General features: G+C 71.3%; 1 protein-coding gene across 1 annotated transcript in view; it reads left to right on the forward strand.

Annotated features, from left to right (window-relative positions):
- Nucleotides 1-420: 420 nt before the first annotated feature.
- Nucleotides 421-1610, forward strand: part of FOXC2 (forkhead box C2) — a 1519-nt gene continuing 329 nt past the window's right edge. The window contains 1 exon segment of the mRNA XM_023732513.1: nucleotides 421-1610. This exon segment is cut by the window's right edge and continues 1 nt beyond it. Coding sequence (XP_023588281.1) covers nucleotides 421-1610 — 1190 coding nt within the window.

The raw sequence follows: 1610 nt of genomic DNA on the forward strand, positions 1-1610 counted from the left end.
TGGCCTTTTTTCCCCTGGCTCCGCAGGCACCCGCTCCGGACTCCGGCGCGCCGATCTGCTGGGGCTTGGGGGCCACCTTGCTCTGTCCCTTGCGCGCGTGCAGAGGGGCGAGCCTTGGTCCCGGTCTTCTGCCCTCAGCGTCCCAAGCGCGAACGAGCAGTGGCCAACAGCGCTCCCCGGCGCGCCCTCCGGCATGCAGCTCCGCCCAAGCCGCTGAACGCGCCCCTCTCGGCCTCGGCGGCGGCGAGGCTGGCGCGCCCTACGCTGCGCCGCTGAGGCTCCCAGCGCCGGGCCCCGCCGGCTCCCTCTTCCCTCTCTCTCGCTCTCGCTCTTTCTCTCTCGCTCTCGCAGGCCCTTCCTGGCTCGCTCGCCCGGCCGCGTCCGCGCGCACAGGCGGTGGTTGGCTGCCCCAGGCGCAGCATGCAGGCGCGCTACTCCGTGTCGGACCCCAACGCGCTGGGAGTGGTGCCCTATCTGAGCGAGCAGAACTACTACCGCGCGGCGGGCAGCTACGGCGGCATGGCCAGCCCCATGGGCGTCTACTCGGGCCACCCAGAGCAGTACGGCGCAGGCATGGGCCGCTCGTATGCGCCCTACCACCACCACCAGCCCGCGGCGCCCAAGGACCTGGTGAAGCCGCCCTACAGTTACATTGCGCTCATCACCATGGCCATCCAGAACGCGCCCGAGAAGAAGATCACCCTGAACGGCATCTACCAGTTCATTATGGACCGCTTCCCCTTCTACCGGGAGAACAAGCAGGGCTGGCAGAACAGCATCCGCCACAACCTCTCGCTCAACGAGTGCTTCGTCAAGGTGCCGCGCGACGACAAGAAGCCGGGCAAGGGCAGCTACTGGACGCTGGACCCGGACTCGTACAACATGTTCGAGAACGGCAGCTTCCTGCGGCGACGCCGGCGCTTCAAGAAGAAGGACGTGCCCAGAGAGAAGGAGGAGCGCACGCACCTCAAGGAGCCGCCCCCGGCCGCGGCCAAGGGCGCCCCGGCCGGGCCCCCCCTAGCGGACGCCCCCAAGGAGGCCGAAAAGAAGGTGGTGATCAAGAGCGAGGCGGCGTCGCCAGCGCTGCCGGTCATCACCAAGGTGGAGACGCTGAGCCCCGAGAGTGCGCTGCAGGGCAGCCCGCGCAGCGCCGCCTCCACGCCAGCCGGCTCCCCCGACGGCTCATTGCCGGAGCACCACGCCGGGCCGCCCAACGGGCTGCCAGGCTTCAGCGTGGAGAACATCATGACGCTGCGAACGTCGCCGCCGGGCGGCGAGTTGAGCCCCGCTGCCGGGCGCGCTGGCCTGGTGGTGCCGCCGCTGGCGCTGTCCTATGCAGCCGCGCCGCCTGCCGCCTACGGGCAGCCGTGCGCTCAGGGCCTGGAGGCTGGGCCGGCCGGCGGCTACCAGTGCAGTGTGCGCGCCATGAGCCTGTACACCGGCGCCGAACGGCCCGCGCACATGTGCGGCCCACCCGCCCTGGACGATGCCCTCTCGGACCACCCGAGCGGCCCCACGTCGCCCCTGAGCGCCCTCAACCTCGCCGCCGGCCAGGAGGGCGCGCTCGCCGCCGCAGGCCACCACCACCAGCACCACGGCCACCACCACCC

This window comes from Trichechus manatus, unplaced genomic scaffold (genome assembly GCF_000243295.1).
Source record: "Trichechus manatus latirostris isolate Lorelei unplaced genomic scaffold, TriManLat1.0 scaffold00053, whole genome shotgun sequence".
NCBI lineage: Eukaryota > Metazoa > Chordata > Mammalia > Sirenia > Trichechidae > Trichechus > Trichechus manatus.